We start from the raw sequence: 19,275 nt of genomic DNA, 5'->3' as shown, positions 1-19,275 counted from the left end.
CGTGTATGTGTTACTTGTCTTTCGAACCATGCACTGACCAGAGCAAGGTGTGGTATCTTAGTAGGCAACCTCTGGGAGTGAAAACTGGATGCTTCAGTGTTGTGCGTGATCTGGAAGAATTTGAAAATGAAATGTCCTGATTGTGTCACATTGACTGATGTACAGTCAGTCAGTGACAGCCAGGCTGCCTCATTATAAATGGAGCGTAGCCTGCAGAGTTAGTTCAGTCAGACATACTCAAGGGGGTTCATGCCATACTCAAAGGCGCATACTATACTCAAGGGGTTAACAAGCTGCATTACTATGTGGTTGTGTAAGTGTGTGCAAGTCCCACATGTCATTCGCTGATGTGACAGTCAGCTGACCAATTGGGTGGGCTACTTAAGCTCACCAGTCTGCATACTCTTCCTGCCTTCCTCTGCATATGGTTCCTGGTTGTTATGTGATGTTTGCTCCCACCACCACCCCAGCACCACCGGTGGGCTCTGTATTTATGTTCCCCATGGTGGTTTATTGTATATCTATCTCCATTAATATTTCAGAATGGTGTTTAATTGTGCCGAGCAGGGAGAAAATGCAGCAGAGCCGAACGCCAAGTTCAATATCACATGTACTGTACATGTATTCTCATGTATTCAATACATATGGGTAAATCTATTCGTGAGTTGTCTGACTGAAATCATGCAAACCCATTTTTCACTTCCCACAGAGTATTCCAGTCTACTGTCTACTATTCTCCTCGGTCTGTTAATTTCTTGTGTATACTTTGCGATGCAATTGTCGATATGCACAGGTGAGTGACTTTCCAGCCTGCAGTGCAGCTGCAGCATGAGAAGATCATCCTGTCTGTGTGGTCCTAATCACTTCATCTTCAACGTCTTGTCAATGTACTAACCTCACAGTAATTTGTCTTGGACACAAGGACTTACTCCACTACAAAACATAAAACACAATGAAAGAACATGAAAATCAAATCAAATTTGAACACAATATAGACATTTCATAGGCATATCTGAGCAAACAACAAGGCATCAAACATTTAAACACTCTTGTACATGGTTGCGATTGTATTTAACACACAATCAGGAAATTCTGCAGACATTTTAAGCCTTTGGCATTTCATTTTCAACCTCCCAGATCACACGAATAACACTGCCAGAGGTCAGTCAAAGACTAAGTTGGGGAGAAAAAGGGTAAAAAAATAATAATAATAATAAATAAATATAATAATGATAGATAAGATCACTTGAGTGAGCTTATCTAGAGTTCAAGCAGAATGTGTCACTCAACGGAGGAGAAGAGGTGAGGAAAAACATTTCTGATATTCTTCTGTGGATATTGTCTAAGGTTAACATTATCTGAGACCACAATACATAACCAGCAACAGAGCACCCCCTGCTTGGAAGCTTAAGGGTAGAGGGGTAGAGACTGAGGCTGGATGGTAACCCTGAAAGGTTGCCAGTTCGAATCCGGGCTCCCCCAGAGTTAGTGTCGAAGTGTCCTTGAGCAAGACACTGACTGAACCCCTAATTGCTCCCAATGTGCTGGTTGGTGCCTTGCATGGTTTCCTCTGTCATCGGTGTATGAATGTATGTGTGTGTGTGTGTGTGTGTGTGTGTGTGTGTGTGTGTGTGTGTGAGAGTGTGTGTGAATGGGTGAATGTAATGCACAATCTATGTAAAGCACCTTGGATAAAGGTGCTGTATATATGCACCATTTACCATTTTAAGTGATTTAAGTCAAGAGAGGACACTTGGCTAGCCTGTGTTAATAGGTATAAAAAAACAACTGCATGCCATGGGCTCTGAATCAGGTTCCACTATGACTATGAAAATTGTTGTGGTGTTGACATGCAGCTAGCTATTTGGTTCTGGCTCAGCCAGTTGCACCGTCACTTGCTCAACTGCTCAACTGTAAGTTGGAAGTGAATGTTGAAAAGCCAGATTTAAGGTATGTATCATAGAAATTACACCTAAAGTACAGAACAAAAAGTTGAAGTTTGGCCTCAAAGTTAGCCTAAAATAAGGATCATGTTTTTTATTACTTACTTACGCCTATCGCCCAACCTTGGGCATAGGCCACGAACAAGAGCTCTCCAGGCATCCCGGTCCTGGGCCATTTTCTCCAGCTGTCCCCATGTATGGCCAGATCTCTTCACATCTGCATCTAGGTCACGCCGCCAAGTGTTTCTTGGTCTGGCTTGGTTGGTTGAAAAGCAGCACCTGGCCCTCCAGGTTGGGGGTTGGGCGTGGGGCTAACTACTCCACCCCATAAAAGAAAACATGTTACAGGAACGCAAACATGTTTTTTATGTACAACAGTTAATCATGGGAAGAAGGTGCAGGTAATATTTGAAAGTACAGTAGATTAAAAGGAGGAAATGTCTGTTAACATTATGAAGACATTTTGAGCACTGTACATATCTTGACGTGGTGGGTGGGTGACAAACCACAATATCTGACTTTTGGGGAACAAACTATCTCTTGGCAGGTGCTTTTCCAAGTCTGTTGTTCGTAAATACCATTCAAGCAGAAAAACTCCCAGATCACTATCTGTTATGTGGCTCAAGTAGCAAAGTAAAAGTTGTTCTGACTGTGTAATTACTACTTATGATATTTGAATAATACTGGGTTTCGAGTGAGCAGACCAACACTGAGATATGAATAAATCTGAGCACAAAGAAAAAGGGTTAATTCATACATCCATTCATACATCTGTTTCACTTGTTGCACACAGGTGGTGAAAAACAACCATGCTGTTTTTGTGCTCAGATGCACCCAGCCACCCACCCACACACATCCGTAAGGGAGTGGTTGCACCACTCAAAAATAAAAGATCTTCAACTGGAAAACATGACGTTGGTCAAGTTGCATCATGTTTTCCAGTAAAAACATCAGTTATTAATAGTCAATCAACATGTTCTTGTTTGTACTTTGTTGAATAGTGTTGCTTGACAATGAGTCATTTTTGTTAGGCTTTTTAATAGTTATTAGTTTATTTATTAGTTGTTTTGTTCATTATGGTGCTAATGGCCATAACCATGGCAAGCACAACCAAATATATAAGTCCAATAAAATCGTACCAATAAAGTGGAAGACTGATAATGTGTTCAAAACCTGCATTTTGTTTATAAACATATTCATGACTTGTCACACAGGATTACAATTGAGGCCTTTAGCAGACACTCCAGAGTGACGTACAAGTGCAGGGTCATAGTAAAAGGCATGAACCCTAGTCAACAAACGACAGGGTATAAGTGGTCACATAAATATAGTGCAAAGAAAAGTAATCCAACAAAGTAACTGGGAGGCAGGTAAACATTAATCCTAGTTGTTATTTGTATACACATTTGATACATTTTGTTAACTAACATAACCGTCACAACACTGTACCACACTTCCTCTGAGCTGCATGATGTTGCATACATTACATAGCCTACAATACATAGAAATATACAAAATACATAAGATATGAAAGATTTGGACATTTCTTCAACACCATCATCATCATCACCACATCATGACATTTACTTACATTTTACTTGATGATTAATTAATAATTTGTCATACAATAATTATTTGAATGGAAATAATCAATGTTTGTTTTTAGATGCAGCAGCAAAAATATTAGATCTACCAGCATCTTTCTGAGCTTGTAGATCTGCTATTTTCACAATTCTGCATGATAACCTTGTATGGTTTAAGTGGCTAATCAGACTAATCGATTCGATTATAGATTATTATTGTTCTTCACCGATTAATTTATTTATATAAATTAACATGATTATTCGATTTGTAATTCTTTTTATTTATAATTATTAATAATCAATAATTGCAGCCATAGTTTCTTTATAGAGGTGAGTGATAAGACAGGTGTTGCAGTGTGGCTTCAGTGGAAAGCACATCACATAAAGAGACTCTGTTGGTGGCCATAAACTACAAGCATCACAGGTAAATATTACATTTACATATACATCAATACGCAAAACAAGTAGATGGACTGGGTGAAGCTCGACTGAGACAGTGTTTCTGAGTTGCTTACGGTGCAACATGACCCTTTCCTCATGTTCCATCCTGGACAAAAGTGTGTCCTGACCAGTTAGGTGAAATCTGAGACTCGAGCGCCACCACCCTGCACGGTTACACGTGAAGAGGTTCCTGCTCTTGCTCAGCCTCTGGTGTTGTCATATCGGCTAACAGTGGCGACTCGAGTCTCTGCCTTTGCACTTTCGTTCTTTGAGCCTGTGTCTGACGCAGCAAATTCCGTAGCCTGTGGGCCAGTCGTCGGGCCAACCATAGTGACAATATTTTGGAGAGGAGTTGGGGCCAGCAGTGCCATCCCAATTTTCCACTTTGAGGTTCTCTCACTGTACCACCTAACTCCTGTATCAGACCCCTAAAGTCCTGTGGTAAGCAATATCGAGGGACATGTCTGAGGTCCTTAGGGATGTCCCTACTGTGACCAAGGCCCTGGAAGTACACAAAGGCAACTCCGTGGTCCTTGCCTTGCTCTTGAAGTGCCCCCTGTAGGCTGGCCATGGCGGCTTTGAACACTGGCTCTGTCACTGAAGACGGCTCACTCAGTGGGATCTCCATCCCATCAGAACCTTGCTGCCCATTGCCTTTCTGTTTTCTTCCCTTTCCTATCCTCTTCCCTTTAAGTTTCCAATCCTCCTGCGACTCCTCGTTCATATTCTCCCGTTCTTTTCCTCTCTCATTTCTATCCACTTTACTGCTCTCCCCTCTCCACCTTTCATAGTACTCCTTGGCTTCAGGACTCCAGACAATCAGCACCTTCCCCTCTGATTTGCGTACTGCTTCCCACTGTCCATACAGCCAGGGGAGCGGGCCCAGGTCTGCCACTGCTGCAGCCCCCGCAGCACTCCTAGCTCCTCTGACGGAGCTGTGGGCCCACTGGGCCATGCGTACCGTGCTGCACACCTCCCCTTGCAGGATGGAGGCTAACACACACACAGCAGACACGTGGGAAGTCTGGTCGGAGGAGGATACCAACAACACTGGCCTGTGGGCAGACAGCCAACCTAGGGGTTGAAAGGCAGGCATGTAGAATAGATGGGAGAATGGTAGGAAAGAAAGAAAGAAAGACATTTTGCTTAATTTTTTATTTGACTTAAAAGTACTTACTTTTCTCATTCATTACAGCTATTGCAAAATATCCCTGTATAACATGTTACTGTATTAAAGTTTTCCCTTTTATTTAGATGGTTGGATGAAGAGTTGTAACCAAGCTGACATGGTAACCGCCACAGGTTGATAATCAACCAGTAATACTCCTCTTAAATGGAAGTTTTTGATGTTGGAACCAAGCCAGGGTCAACAAACAACTTGATTTATGTATGTAATAAGAGGCTTAACGTTGTCAAAGAGTGTTGATGCTTATACAATGAACTATATCAAGGAAGCAACTGGACCTGACCTGAAACTCCTTTCCTCGTCACGTGGCATACAATGATTCCCGACAGTGCCAGAGTAACTGCAAACGCCAAGGCTGCCACTCCAAACATACCACATCTTCTGTGTGTGGCTACAGTTAAACAGAAAGAATGCAATATTACTGTATGCTTTTGGCAGCATGTATACACGACTACAGTATGTATGTATGTATGTACAGTATGTATGTATGTATGCAGTTGTTTGATTTATTGAATATTTTATTATTGCAAACACAATAATAAATGTTAAAAGGATAACACAAAAATCCCAGAGGGCTTGTTTCCAATGTGGCCCTGTATTCAATTCATCAAGCCATACAGTATAAGACATATACATACTATTATCATTTATTTTTTAATACATCTTTCATTGAACTAAATTTCAAAGACAAATATTGTACTTTGAACTCTTAAGCCTTTAAAAAAAATTACTACGGTATATAATACTGAAAATAGGTGATCTACAAGCTCACAAACGATGCATATTGTGAGCTTGTAGTCGAGTAATTTTTGAAAGAATATATACTGTGTATACTTTGACTCAAGTACTGGGGTTTGAGTACTTTGTCCACGACTGGAGAGCTTGTGTGTGCACACACCCGTATGTGTATGTTAGAGAAACCAGTAAAAGCGAGTGTGGTGTGTGGGGTCGGCCACATGGAAGTCCCTGACCATGCATTTAGTAATGTTTATTTTTTTATCGACTACTAGTGACGCATGATGACATGTCAATGTTGTCAGAACTTCCACAGAAAAGGGAGTTAGAATCTCAAGGAAAACTGTACCGGATTGCCTGGTTGAGACACCATTATTACCGGTATGTGCCCAGAATCAATTGCATGTGTCTGCTCGCTCATACATAAGTTGCAGTTAACATGAGTTTAATATAGAAGGTTCAGAGTCAGAATAAGGGTAACATGGGACAGGAATTGATCAGTGGCTCTCAATCTTTTTTGAGCTTTAGACCACTAGCATATCTCAGTACAATTACGGTAATGACTATTAAGGGCTTAATTGAATTCGTTATGAGTAGTATTGTGCAGCAAATTAAATTAAGCCTTTAAACCACTATTAAAAGCCAGTGTCTTGCACACCTACAAAGGTGTCAGGTATGTATAGGAGAAGACCAAACGAGGGACCAACGCACTGAGGAAAAAATAAACTCCAATGCAAAGTTGAACCAAAACGTTCCCATTAAACCTTTTTATTTGCATTTGAAGACTGTGCTGGAGTTTCTGTAATATTTCCCCCCCACACCATGCCCATATCCCCACCCAACACTACAGGTTCAGTGGTCCCCAGGTTAATTCTTAGTCAGGGTGGTGGTCTCTGGTTCACCGTCAGTTGAAAACCCCTGATCTAGTAGATAAACTCACTGTCAAGGCACAGTATTCTTCTCCCATGCATAGCCGGATCCGACTGCCACACCTGCAAATTCACAGCATCAAGAAAATGTTAAAACTAGAAAGGGGCAATTCTGGGAAAGTGTGGTTGCACTGAAGTAAGCCGCAAATGCTGTCTTGAATTTTTCATGTTTTCGTTTTCATGTATTCGTACTTCTTCAAATGGCTTCTGTGGGAAGCCATTTGCACACTTGTAATTAATTTATGGGTTTATACTAGAAAATTCTGTTCTTGATGAATTACGTCTTGTCATTTATTATTACAAGTTGTGATGTCACTTCTGTCCCTTTTATGATTGGACAATATAATGTCCAATCATAAAAGGGACAGAATTTTGCCTTTTGGGATTACAGAAAAGGTTACAAAAAACATTCATTGAAGTTCTCAAACCTAGAACAGTAGTGTGTTGCCTACAGCAACCACACTAATGAAAAGAAAAGGCACGAAAAGCCCTGGCCTGCACGGCTTTATGACATGACTCTACCTGCACACACGTCTTCTCAAGAGGCAGTCCTTCAATAGGCACATCGAACTGTGTCTCGGCTGCACCCCCTTCCTGTAAAACACACCAAAGGAGCTGTCACTCATTTGCCTGTTTGGAGAAATATACCGTAATATAACAGGAATTTAGCCTGTCTACTGTATCTGCACATGAATCTTTTCTCACAATGCTCTCTCTCTCTCTCGATTGTATTTTTCCTATATTTAAAAATGTTTGACAACTTTTGACATCCCCCCTAACACACAGGCATGCATTGCACACAGATGTACCATTTTCACTGAGTAAACATGTCCTCTTGGATTGCACCCCAGCTCACTCAGGACACAGAGCTGGGCAGAGTACTTGGCTGCCATGGAGGAGGTGAGATACACAAGCACCCTCTGCCTACCAGCTCCAATATGTGTGTCCCACTGAGGCGCATCTATAGGACAGAGAACAGAGAGAGAGAGTATAGCTCACCGTTTCCCACAGAAATATTTATTTATATAAATACATTTTAAAACAATAAATAAATACATAGTACATACTGTACATATCCAATTTACAAGCATACAACGCGGCGCAAGTTCGATATGCTATTTTCATTAGTCTGGGTCTTGGGCAAACGTCTAATCTCTCTAATAGGTCCCGACTTTTGGGAACTTCTGGCATCGCTGGTTGTTTGTGAGGGGATGACTTATAGGGCCAAATGTGAGAGTTAACAAAAACAAAAAGATTGCAGCATTGAACTCACCATACTGGAAAAGGCATCGAGTGTCATAGCTTCCCTGCAGATAGAACTACAAAAATGGAGGACAGAGTTAAGCGTCATCATGAGTGATAAGAATAAATAAAATAGCCCATTCATACACATTCACTCCTATACCAAGGTACTACCACACACACACACACACACACACACACACACACACACACACACACACACACACACACACACACACACACACACACACAAGGTCCTCACCTGCACACACATCTGAGGGTGCTTGTCTACAGCAGATATGTTATATTTCTGGAGGAGACAGGGAGATTTAAAAAAAAAACTAAACAATTAACATTTTGGAGTTGGGTGTTTTTTTCCCCGACAGCAGAGAAGTAGACTTAGATAGCATTTGATACAGACTTATAGCATGTTATGTAGACAGCATAAGTGCATTATATGTAGTCATAGCACGTCATAGTACATATGTATAGCATAGTAGTATAGATGTATAGTTTATATGTATAGTTTCATTATATAGATATTCCACTGTTACTTTCTTAGCTTACGCATGTTTCATGATAAATGTTTTTATGTGATGTATTCCCATGCTTTTTTGTTCTCGCTTAATGTAAATCGCTCTGGATTAAGAGCGTCTGCTAAATGCCTAAATTGTAAATTGTAAGTATAAAACATTATCTTACCAGATAATACTCGTCTCTCTCCTCCGAATTATGGCTATCACTAGTACACATGTTCGGTTGTATTAAGTGGGTGGGAACCCCTTTTGGTGTTTTAAAGCATTATGTTATACTTTAGCTATTGAAAAAAAATAGCAGACCTACAAGTTCAACTTGTAGGTCTGCTGTTTTTGAAAAATCGTTAAAATGTGCCTCAAATCTTTCAGAAAATTGTCATGATTTAGAAAACTTTTGATGTAAATGACAAATAAGATGAAACTTGAACCATCTCACTCACCGGGACTTTTTGGTCTTCTTGTATCACATCAAGCGTTGAGTTGAGGATGGGTGTGCAGAGGTGTGTTTCATGGTGCTTCCAGCAGAGGGCGGCAGAGGGCAAGTAGCTGGATGGACACTTGGAGATCCAGCTTACCACTGACTCATAAGGTTTGACTATACTGGAACGCCACACATCCCTAACATCTGCAAACACAAATGTTAACACATTATCAACACATTGTATATCCACATTCTATCTTTTCATGTTTTCTTCCTATTAATGCCCTGTTTTATACTTTGCAGAATGACAGTGTCATGCAAAAGTAAATCAATGCCGGCTTATTGTATACTTCGACATAATTATGACATTATGGGCCCTATGACTTAACTTAAGAGCTGTTTTGAGGGAGCACAATGAAGAGTGTGTCTTGTCTAGCTGATCTACAAGCTCAGCTGCAGCTGTTTTGGGGGAAGATTTTATTTTTTGGGGAAATATTTAGTTTAGAGCAAGAAATACACCCTAAGATGAGCTCCCACCGAGCTCTCATCATGAACATCTGAACCATAGATATTATATGTCTATGATCTGAACAGCCATCAGTTGGACTGTGGGATTAACAAAGCTCTCCACTAGGGTAGTTAACAGTCTCAGACAAAACACAAGGCATGTCTCACACTCACCTAATAGAGTGTCATTTTGAAATGGGCACCGTTGCCGTCGCTTGGCGTCTTGAATTGAAGTGAAATACGCCTGGACGCAAAGACAAGCATGTAAATGCAGGGCTGTCTCTCATTGGCAATAACACAGACATGTGGCTATAGGGGAACGGATCTCACCTCTACGCAGACACAGGGTAGGAGGTAAGTGAAGTTGAAAATGGCAGAGAGAGACTTCAACGGGTCAATCTGGGGGGAAAAAGCGCCAGTGTATGTAAAACAGAAAGATCTTCCTCCAGTAACATTTTCCGCGCACGCACGCACAAGCTACTGTATGCCAGCATACACGGAAGTGTCCTTCAGGTACTTTTTGTTGTAAAGGTCACTTTCGTGACAGCCTGTGTGGTTCCTGGTCTAGAGGGGTGGGTGCCGGTTGAAAACAGGCGGTGGATCCTATTGGTTCACTGGTACCTCAGCACCCGCCCCTGCCAGCCTCCACCCCTCCTCTCCCCGGTAGAAAACAGCGGAGAAAACTGACGTCACCAAATTTGGAGCGGCCGGCGCGCCTCTGCACTGTTGGTTAGCGAAATACAAGGAAGTGGGCTTCCTATGCCAAGTTGGCATAGGGGGTTTCCCCAGTCATTCAATGCGATGGTTTCAGCAAAACATGAAAAGACTCATTAATTAATGTAGAGATCATTTTGTAAGAAATGCAGTGTCAGTGACACGGATCCCAAGGAGGCCAAAGTCCAATGCAAAAGCAATGAGAAGGAAGACCAATGCAAAAGAATAGTTTCAATGTCTTCTAACTGCCATTATTATAACTTAAAAACAAACAAACAAACAAATAAAATTTAAAAACATAATACACACTACTCAGCAAAGTATTTCAACTGCTGCCTGGGGAAGTTATTATTCTCCAAACGCGAAGTAGTCTGTAAGATTTTAAACTACCGGTAATTGTTTGTTCGTTTGTGTAAACAGAAATGTGTAAGAATGGCTGTTTGATGGCATCAACGCGATTATTTTTGCATTGTACAGTACAGTGGTCTCAGACAGACAGTCATCATTGATTTGGTGATTGTTATGCCCCGGGAGTCTATGAAGGTCACACAATGATCGTGAAATTGAATCCATCTGTGCCTTTTGTACACAAACACATGTGCATATCCAAATACATTGCATGTGCTTACAGTACACATACAATTACACACACTTACTCACTTCACAATTGATACTCACTGTAATATCACTAGAAGACGACACAGACTCGCAGACATCCCATCCTTTGTAACACAAACGGGTCTCCACTGAGTCCTCTCTGTGTCCCGGTTGAATGGTCACATTGACACATCTAGACCGCCGATCCACAGACAGATGGAATTCTGGCACTGGATCTGAAACCCATTGAGTTGTCACATGTAACTTGTTTGTTTTGCATATCCTTGTGTTGTGGTTTGTGGTTCAACGAGGAAATAATATCATAAAAGAAGACCCATTTGGCAAAAAATAGCAGATCTGCCATAACGCGTATCTGTTGATACTGTACATCGGCTATACTAGTGGACCTAGTATAGACTAGAGCCCTGGGGCACCCCGGACCGTACCACTAAGTATAGGGTTTACACTTACAGTAAGTGGTTAAAAATGTACAATTACAATTTACAATTTAGACATTTATCAGACGCTCTTAATCCAGAGCGATTTACATTAAGCAACATTAAGCAAAGTATCGTGAATCGTAACAGTGGAATATAATGAAACTAAAGCTATGCATATACTATATAGTGCCGTTTACATAAAATGCTATAGGTCTACATAAACTGCTATCCAAGTCTACATAAAACGCTATTTATAGGGAATTCACACTATGGTCCAGGGTCCGCACTCGGGACCACTTGGCAGATGTTGTGGTAGTGTGAATGATGCGTACCGTTCCCGGGAGCGGATCGCCCAACCCTCCCCGGGACCGCATGGGGGGCGGGTCTCTGGACCGTTGAAGTGTATTCAGATACGGATCGTTCCAATGTGAATGCATGCGTACCTAAAGAAGGAAGTGGACTGTTTTTTTTTTAAGAACGTGACATAATCTCTAGTCGACGAGCCAAGAGTCTACAAAAAAATCACACACGTGTGAACTGAGTGGTGCAATTCCCCCCCCCCCCCCCCCCCCCCCCCCCCCCCCCCCTCTCTCTCTCTCTCTCTCTCTCTCATTAGTAAAACAAAATAATAATAATGCTAAAGTAGAATCCATAGCAAACTAATATCAAACACGACACTGGAGCACAGAACTGACTGACACAGTGAATAGCAGGCAGGCTGACAGTATAGTAGTATAACGGCAAAGAGCCAAAGAGGCAATGCAATGCAGTGTGTCTGAATTTATTTGAGACAATGTCGCACAGTTGATTGTCAGTGTCCGTGCGCGCCAGCCATCAAGCACACCGTCAACTGGAGGATTAAAGTGTGTTATGCAAGTGTACCCGGTGAGCTGTTGAATCTCGGGCAATGTGAATCATGGCCATCGGGGACCAGGCAACCGTATTCGGAAACGGTTCCAATGAAACGGATTCAGTCCGTCTCAGTGTGAATTCCCTATTAAGTTACATAAGTTGAGCCTTTGCATACGCCTGTAGGAGGTCGAGGCTAGGGCAAGTACTACGGCTAAGATGGAGTCTGAAGAGGTGCGTTTTCAGACTGCGGCGGAAGATTGGGAGTGAATCTGTAGTTCTGATTGCAATGGGAAGTGCATTCCATAGTTTTGGAGCCAGAAGGGAGAAAGGTTTGGGGCGTGTGAGGAGCGTTGTCCCAGCATTTTTAGCGAAGGTACTTCCAGCTTCCCTGCGTCGGCAGATCTGAGCACTCAGGGGGGTTTGTAGGGTGCGATCAGACTTGCAAGTAATGGCGGTGCCATACCTTTGGTTGCTTTGAATGCCAGCATCAGAGTTTTGTACAGTGTGAGGGCAGCGACCGGGAGCCAATGGAGGGTTAAGAAGCACACATACAGTAAATCACTACCTGATACTTTGTAACTTCCTTGTTGTCTCCCTGACCCAGTTGTGAACACCACATCAATTCTGTTCCCAAAATCCACGTCAACACAATTATAAACCAGTTTCCACTGCAATGAGAAAAAAAGAATAGAGTCACATCTTCATCATTATCATCTCCATCAACATGATTAGGGACCTAGATTCAAGATTCAAGATCAAGGGCACCATTCAATTTCGGATTCATGAACCGGTCGGGAGCGGATGATATCGCTACGTCATGTTGTAGTATTGTTTTGTAGTCATCAATCTTCCGGAACTTCCTTTTCCCTCAAACCGATTTTTCTCAATAAAAGCTTTTATTGTTATTCTTCCAGTTTGAGGAAAAAGGAAGTTCCATTTGATTGTTCCTGCCTAATGACTACAAAACAATACTACATGACGTAACGATATAATGCGTTCCAGACCGGTTCACACGGCACTTTTGTAACAGAGACCATGCAGGCTTTCCTCCGAGGTGGAAAGCCTGGTGAGGCGAGGTTATAAGGGACCTGAGATGGTCATTTGAAAAAAGGAAAGAAAAAATAAATAATAAATATTACCACAGCCAAGTTGTTTCCACCAGGTTCTTGACAATGGACCTTCTTTCTCCTCGCATTGCCCATAACCCTAATAACCTAAAACACAAAAGAAGAAGTAGCCTAAGTGAGAGCAACGTGTGTTTCTCCCTATATTGCATTATGATCTAGAGCAGGACAAACCTTCCTATTCTTTGTCCTTTGAATGGTGAATTTCCTGTACTGCGATTCTGCATCGATTTCTAGCATCGATTCTTTTTGGAAGTCTAGAAGAAAACAATTGCCATTCATATATAACAATTACCAGACGTAAAACAGGAATGAAACAAAACAGTGCACTTGTTCAGAAATAAAATATTAACAATTTTTCTATTTCACTAATACCAATTGGTATTGTATTCTATATCGTTTTTATTGTTGTTTTGTCACCTTTACAACGAGGTATAACTTGTAAAGATTGTGTATTTGTGGAATGAGTAACACAGCTAAACGTGTGGGTAGCGCCCAAGATTTGCCAAAATCCCCCAATATGCATCCGTTGGTATTCACTCTCGTTTTGAGCGACCTGCCAGGCGTGTAACTGGCACCTGAGCATGGGTCCTGCAAACTTGTTCAGTTTGTTGAGTTTGTGTATGCTCCAGTCCAAGCAGCAAGACCTGCCCCCATCCCACTTTGCCCAGGATAAAGCCTGTGCAATAGGGCAAGTGGATAGTGGAAGCTGGTGTTCCGTTACGCAGCGCGGCAGCATTATTTGGTGTCAGCCCTGGTACCATTTCCAAGCTTGGGACCAAGTTCCATGAGACTGTTGAAGTCAAAGACAGTGGCTGTCCCAGGAAGACAACATCCCAAGAAGACCGCCAGGCCGGTTTATTCACTGAGGAACTTCCAGAGATTTACAGGCAAGATTGGCACAACGGCACCCCAGACAGCTCTGCATGCAGCAGGTGCATGCTGGCAGGTCGCTCAAGTCAAAACGAGAGTGAATACCAACAGAAGCATATTGGGGGATTTTGGCAAATGTTTTGGGGGCGCTATCCTCACAAGTTATACCTTGTTCTATGTGACTAATCAACCCTACAAATTATATAAAATACAATACCAATTGGAATTATTGAAACATTGAAAAATAATCGACAGAGAAATGATCTTAGGGTTACATTTGGTACAGTTTCAAAGGTGTATTTAGGTCAGGATAGTGTGAATTTCCTCCGTACCTTCAGCTGTCATCCAAACATGCACACTGACACATTCTCCGAATTTATCTCCAGACACCTCTGGCACCAGAACAGGCTGGTGCTTGTAACCTGGTCACACAGAGGGAGTCAGGGACATTAATTAATATCCCACAGAAAGCATTTATTGTAATAAATAAATAAATAAATAAATAATAATAATATATAGGCCTATATATAGCCTAAATAATTCAGTCTCCTCTAACAGTGTGAGCCACTAGACATCAGATTAAAATCAATTTACCAGTTTGATTTCCCATCTACAGTGAGGGGAAGAGAAAAACAATGTAAACATTAATACATCACAAACCTGTAAGGGTTATTGAATAATCAAGATTGACGAATTTTGAAGACCTTAAGGATTGTAACTATAGCTACTCACGTGGCATGTAAAAAGATCTGAGGCAAACAAAAATCGCACTGGAGACACGTAAAAGAAGAAAATGAATGACAGTTCCTTGATAGGACACATCTTAGGCTAATACTGAATCTTTATACTTGAGAAAGACTACTATGGCAATTTGGGCACGTTTGTATTCGTCCAGGTATATCAATGTAACATCCACATGACCTCATCTATCCCGTCCATTTATGTGCAAAGTGCAAACTATATAGCTGCGAACTACGCGTCCACAACTCCACTGGCTTCTGCATGGATGTTGTGCAGTGCACCCCCGTAGTAGTAGTAGTAGTGTTCCTTTGAATTTCAATTTCGCTTGAGTAAATCCCTGCCTCAATCGGCCCCGCCTCTCAAAGAATTCATGGGTGGAGCTAAGGGTGGAGCGGGTTAGAGAGAGAGAGCGAGAGCGAGAGCGAGCGAGAGAGAGCGAGAGAGAGAGAGAGAGAGAGAGAGAGAGAGAGAGAGAAGCCCACCACACACCGTCTGCGACCGTGTGCGGCGCGTTGCTGCGCGGCGCCGCCTGAAAATAGAACTGTGTTCTATCGGCGCGGCGGACGGAGCCGGTGTGCGTTAGGTTCATTGAAAATAATGGAGGCGGCTGTGCGCGCCGCGCGGCGCCGCGCGGGGGACGCAGCCGGTGTGTGGTGGGCTAGAGAGACCCTCACAGTGTTGCCAACTTAGCGGATTTGTCGTCATATTTAGCTTCTTTCCAGACCCCCCTAGCGACTGAATTAGTGAAAAGCTTCTGGCGAGAAATCTAGCTTTTTTCCCCTGGTGAATTGGGGACAAATCGTGTTGACAGGCGCCAGATATGCGCCAGAGATAAAATCTTTTTTTTTTTTTTCTCAGCCTCAAATCCGCGAAATTGGCAAAACTAAAAGTGGTCGGCGCGTCTGGTCTGGCTCACAGGTCACAGCAGGCTCAGTGGCTTCCTCGGCTCGGTTATGTGCACACTGCACAGACTGTCTACCAGTGCTTCCTCCTTTCTTGCTCTGCCTAGGCGAGTGCGCTCCGGTGCGGTATTTCCGAACGCGCCCCTCGAGCTCGACAGAGCAAGAAAGGAGGAAGCACTGGCAGCTCAGTTTAGTCTGCTAGTAAAAAATAAAATACACACTCGGATGCATAAAGTATTAACCTTCTAATTCCTGTATGGATCGGAACAAAATAGCGTTCTAAACATTAGTTAAATTGAGGTATGTTTTTTTTTAATATTACAATGAGTTTAAACGATGTGTTATCAAATGAAGAGATGATACAAACTAAGTGCACTAAGGGGCGCCTAAAAGTCGCTAGGGACGCAAAAAAGTCGCTAGGGGCGGCGCGCGCTACGCGCGCGCATATCCCACCCCTGGCGACTTTTGGCGACTTTTCGAGGAGCCACTAGCTACTTCCGTTACTGGAGAGTTGGCAACACTGGACCCTCACACACAGTGAATCCCTGAAAAGGCCCTCACCACACACAGACAGTGAATATCCCTGGAAAGATGTCCGCTCAGCCAGCTAGTTCTGGGACTAACACAAGCACAACCACCAGACAGAAAACAAACGGGACTACACCAAATCATAAGAAAACAAAAAGAAAGCTATCTCACACACTGGAAAAAGATCTAGGCCTACTCAAAACCAGAGCGAAATGGAATGTTATTTAGCACTAAACAGAGAATATATATGCAGAATACTTGAGCACAGTAACTGACCCAAAACTAAGGAAAACATTAACTCGATATAGACTCAGTGATCACAGTCTTGCAATTGAGAAAGGCCGCCATAGGCAGACCTGGCATCCCAAGAGAAGACAGACTAAGTATGCACCCACTGCACACAAAACGAGGTAGAGAGTACTAGTAGAGACTGAGCTACATTTCCTAACCGTCTGCCACGTACTGTACCAAGACATATACTTTCCACGGATTACAATCACCCAAGGAGAGTTTGAAAACATGACTAATGACAAAAAACTCCCATATCTGTTGTTGGGTGAAGTACAACAATGTGCAAACACAGCAGCGAGATTTGTGAGCTGCTGTGGCAGGATGCCAAATGGAATACAAGCACCTTAAGGAATACAAACCATTGTGTGTACACTGTTTATCAAAAGTATAAAGCGTCTCCTATATGACGTATATTGTATAACTATCTCTGACAGAAAATACACAATCTTTTTATATTTTCACAAGATAGTATTACCCAAAGTGTTAATGTAACACAGCTCTGTTTACACCTATATTTAATTCCTATTTATATCCAATATTTATTTGTAAATACATTGTTGTATTTTGATTGTCTTGTTCCAGCTGTAGCCTACTAGGTTTCCACTCTTATTGACAGTAAATGAGTCTTGATTTAGGTCACGGTTTCGATCAGCCGTGTGTGTGTGTGTGTGTGTGTGTGTGTGTGTGTGTGTGTGTGTGTGTGTGTGTGTGTGTGTGTGTGTGTGTGTGTGTGTGCGTGCTCTTGAACGACAATAATGACCTGCTTTAAGGTCCCTGCTCTCATGTAGCCTACACACCACTGGATCTCAATGATTAGGCGATCTAGTAAATAAATACATCATCATACAAGAATGTCTATTATTGAGCTGCACCAACCTACAGTAAGACAAAAAGAGTAGGGTCTACTGGACCAAAAATATGGAGGTCTGGAGTCTGTGGCCTAATAGCCTACCTATATATAAAAGGTGGAGATAGTGGTCGAAAAAACATGCAGTTTTAGCGCAGGGTGCTAACACAGAGGGCCCATGTGTGCTGGTTGTTGCTACATTAAAGTGGTATGAATAAAAGGATCAAAAACTATATGGCTTTGAAAAATAACTTCTGTCTTAACCACTATCTGATACAAATCACTTGTTTCCACTAATTTTCTTGTTGCTCAAGGCAGGAAACCAGACATGAATCTAGTGCAGAAGTGAATGGAGGTGCGGCTGCTCAGCACTGCTGAGTGGGTGATTTTGGTTAGGTGGGGGAAGTTTATCATTATATGGAAATCCTTACAAAAGAAAGTTTGGCATTTGGTTTCATGAGAAAATAATTCTCGAAAAGCCCAATGACCCCACCATTTAGTTGCAGTAGAGGTGCTTATAGTTAAAGCAAAGAGGCACGTTTAATCAGTCGTCTGGATAATCCCCCACATATCAGTCATTTGGACAATCCCCCAAGTGTGGTAGAAGTAATAGTCCTACTAAAATGTTAAATTTGTTATGGTCTGGGGAAAAAGGGTACAATGTGTTTTGAGACCAGCCAGTGGTTGTCATCTCTAATTACGGTTGTCCCGATTCGATCACGTGATCGGAAATCAGTGCCGATCGGGTGATTTTCAAAAGGTCAGAATCGGGGAGAAAAATCGGCTGCCATGTGTCTGAATGGGAAAACCTTATATTAGATCTATATAATATTCAGTCTCTTGAGCAGGCCTCCAACTGTGTTGGTCTTTATCTCAACGAGACAAAGACTGAATACATAAATGTATGCAAAAACCAACAATAACCACGTTATCAAAACACTTATAACACTCCTTTGAAACAGGTTGATGACTACAAGTATTTGGGTTCATACATATATCTTCTTCCCAAAAGGACTTTCAAACTACGAATTAAGGGTATGGCCTGGTCAGCCTGACATGCAATGAAGGACCGGGAAGTCTGGCACGTAAAAATAATGATTAGTCCATACTGTAGCTCAGGAAACCCGTAGAACCAGTGTAATGAATATGTTTAGCATCATGCTCCTTTTCACTCTTTCTAGACAAAATAGAAATCCTAAACCAACAGGCCACACCCCCTTTATAACCACACAACAACATATTCAATACCGTTTGTTGCACATGAAGGCTTATACAGAGGACACTTACTGTAAGTACACTCCCCCAAGATTAGCCTGTATGGACCTACTTCTCAGGTGAAGCCAGTGTGCCCCCGCCCCCCAAGCAGACCTCCCACAACTGTCTGAGCGAGCGAGGTCAGAGGCATAAATATATATATTGTATGCCTCTGACCTCGCTCTGTATATATATATATATATATGTATATACTTGAAGGGTCAGAGGCAGTCTGAAGTGTTAGACAATGCCACACATGCAGTAGATGCAAGTTGGAAATGCATGCCACAGTTGATCATGCAATACCCATTTTACCCATATGGGGATTTGCGGGAGCTCAGAGTAATGTCAGAGGGGAACAAATATTCAGTAATAACTTATAAGAGCATGTTCTTTGAGTCAGTGTAAGTATTATGTTGACCTTTTACAGGGCTAGTATAGAATCAACCTTGAGATATGGTATCTCCAGCTGGTTTGGCAATCTAACTGTGAAATATAAATCCCAAATAAATAGGCTAGCAAATGTGTCTGGGAAGATCATGGGCATGTCCACCACCCATCACTACCCAGGCCATTTTTGAACAGGTGA

The 19,275-nt window shown here is 42.1% G+C and overlaps 1 protein-coding gene across 1 annotated transcript; it reads right to left on the bottom strand.

Moving 5' to 3' along the window:
• Positions 1-3,154: 3,154 nt before the first annotated feature.
• Positions 3,155-15,130, bottom strand: LOC308315608 (interleukin-17 receptor E). The gene is made up of 18 exons (XM_080763681.1): positions 14,856-15,130; positions 14,718-14,733; positions 14,456-14,545; positions 13,425-13,507; positions 13,266-13,340; positions 12,692-12,794; positions 11,607-11,717; positions 10,916-11,070; positions 9,854-9,922; positions 9,698-9,767; positions 9,036-9,220; positions 8,322-8,369; positions 8,091-8,136; positions 7,627-7,778; positions 7,340-7,411; positions 6,829-6,880; positions 5,437-5,544; positions 3,155-5,041 (listed from the first exon to the last, which is right to left on the bottom strand). Exons 1-18 carry the CDS (start codon positions 14,943-14,945, stop codon positions 4,140-4,142), a joined length of 2,427 nt encoding a protein of 808 aa, XP_080619807.1. The 5' UTR covers positions 14,946-15,130; the 3' UTR covers positions 3,155-4,139.
• Positions 15,131-19,275: the final 4,145 nt, after the last annotated feature.

The sequence above is a fragment of the Protomyctophum bolini genome (assembly GCF_963924005.1).
Source record: "Protomyctophum bolini genome assembly, chromosome: 5".
In the NCBI taxonomy this organism is placed as follows: Eukaryota; Metazoa; Chordata; class Actinopteri; order Myctophiformes; family Myctophidae; genus Protomyctophum; species Protomyctophum bolini.
Note: the sequence above shows the minus strand (reverse complement) of the source record. Positions and strands in the feature narration are given on the sequence as shown.

Excerpts from the sequence above, each read along its gene's own strand:
- LOC308315608 (XM_080763681.1), bottom strand. The coding sequence starts at position 14,945 with ATGTGTCCTATCAAGGAACTGTCATTCATTTTCTTCTTTTACGTGTCT. Across the intron at positions 13,341-13,424 it reads AAAGGACAAAGAATAGGAAG|GTTATTAGGGTTATGGGCAA; the intron begins GTTTGTCCTGCT and ends TTTGTGTTTTAG. Across the intron at positions 11,071-11,606 it reads GCGATCCGCTCCCGGGAACG|ATCCAGTGCCAGAATTCCAT; the intron begins GTACGCATCATT and ends AATGGGTTTCAG.